This window comes from Macrobrachium nipponense, chromosome 35, assembly GCF_015104395.2.
Source record: "Macrobrachium nipponense isolate FS-2020 chromosome 35, ASM1510439v2, whole genome shotgun sequence".
NCBI classification, from domain to species: Eukaryota; Metazoa; Arthropoda; class Malacostraca; order Decapoda; family Palaemonidae; genus Macrobrachium; species Macrobrachium nipponense.
Window position 1 is genome coordinate 24,049,646 of NC_061096.1, and position 1,384 is coordinate 24,051,029.

General features: G+C 41.3%; 1 protein-coding gene across 1 annotated transcript in view; it reads right to left on the reverse strand.

Moving 5' to 3' along the window:
* Nucleotides 1-576: 576 nt before the first annotated feature.
* Nucleotides 577-1,384, reverse strand: part of LOC135208299 (ABC transporter F family member 4-like) — an 89,029-nt gene continuing 88,221 nt past the window's right edge. The window contains exons 6-7 of the mRNA XM_064240402.1: nucleotides 1,366-1,384; nucleotides 577-788 (exon numbers count right to left, since the gene is read on the reverse strand). The exon at nucleotides 1,366-1,384 is cut by the window's right edge and continues 60 nt beyond it. Of these exons, the coding sequence (XP_064096472.1) occupies nucleotides 577-788; nucleotides 1,366-1,384 (231 nt within the window). The remainder of the gene's footprint in view (nucleotides 789-1,365) is intronic.

Genomic DNA, 1,384 nt, shown 5'->3' on the forward strand with positions numbered 1-1,384 from the left:
AAATGCTATTGATAGAAGCATCCGTAGTTACGGTACTGGATTTGAGACATGAAGTCTCAAAAGATAATAGGAGCCTACTTTTAAAATTACACTGATTCACTTGATTATATCCTGATTTCAGGTACAATATGTGATAGAATCACTCCACCTCTTTTTTTTCAGTCTTTAATCTCAGAACAATTTATCGATATTTTAGTCATAGTTACAAGGCGTTGCAAGGATTAGGATGTCTCAAAGACTTGTTAGTCCATCCTAGGAGACATCGTGTGCTCACTTATTCTGTAGGAGCAGGTTTTACTGTGCATTCACAGTGTCCTAATTATTTTGTCTAGCTTTCTTTTAAACTCTTCCACACTGTTGCTGTTTACAACTTCTGATGGCAGTTTATTCCACGTGTCACATATCGTGTATGTATTAGTAATATCATCAGCAGCAGTAGCGGCGTTTGTTTCCTGCATAGTTCAACAAACCAGTGTTCTTTTCATCTCCTTCATCGAGCTCTAAATCCCTTTTATATCGTCTGATTCCTCATTTACAGTCTCATTCCCCTCATGCGTCTTTCTTCCCCTTCGTCTGTTAATTTTGGTGCCCGGCTCCTCTGGCTTCGCGCTTTAGCGTTCTTTCATCTTTGACTCCTTCCTCCTCCTCCTCCTCCTCCTCCTCCTCCTCCTCCTTTTCTAGGTCTCTCCGCGTCCTCCAGAGCCTTTCTTCTCCCGGTCTTGCATAAAGACGATTAAGTGGTCCCACTTCAACAGTGGTGAAAGTTTCCTCTTTGTCTCTACGTCTCCCTAATGAGTTTAATTCATAGTATATTGCTGCACTCATCCGCGCGCCAGATGTGTGCGGAATATTTGCTCTTTTCTTTTCAGGACTCATAAAAGGGAAAAAACTCACCTCCCCTTATTCCCATCCACCAACACATATACTCGCGTCCTCATAGCCAACCATTCTCTCTCTCTCTCTCTCTCTCTCTCTCTCTCTCTCTCTCTCTCTCTCTCTCTATATCAAGCAAGATTCTTCACATGGCAATTCGGTGATATCAGTACATTTTCTACCCAAGTGTCTTTAGGTACAGGTGATGTGTCAGGGCGAAATAATGGTATTATGTATTGGGAATTTTATTTTAACATATCTCAACCTTAAATATGATTCTGTTCTGTTAAAACCCATCATGTCTGGGGTAGTTGATCGATAGTAGCGGGCTGTAGTCAGGGTAGAAAACGTCACGATGCAACAACCTCACCCTGTAGAGACAAGCATCCATTTGCTTTAGATACTAGTTTGACAGAGACTATGTTTATATTGTTTTATTTTGTTTTAAACAACGTACCCCAACATATTGGCCTGGTTTGGACGTCTACTCACGTCCATGACCATTTTGAGA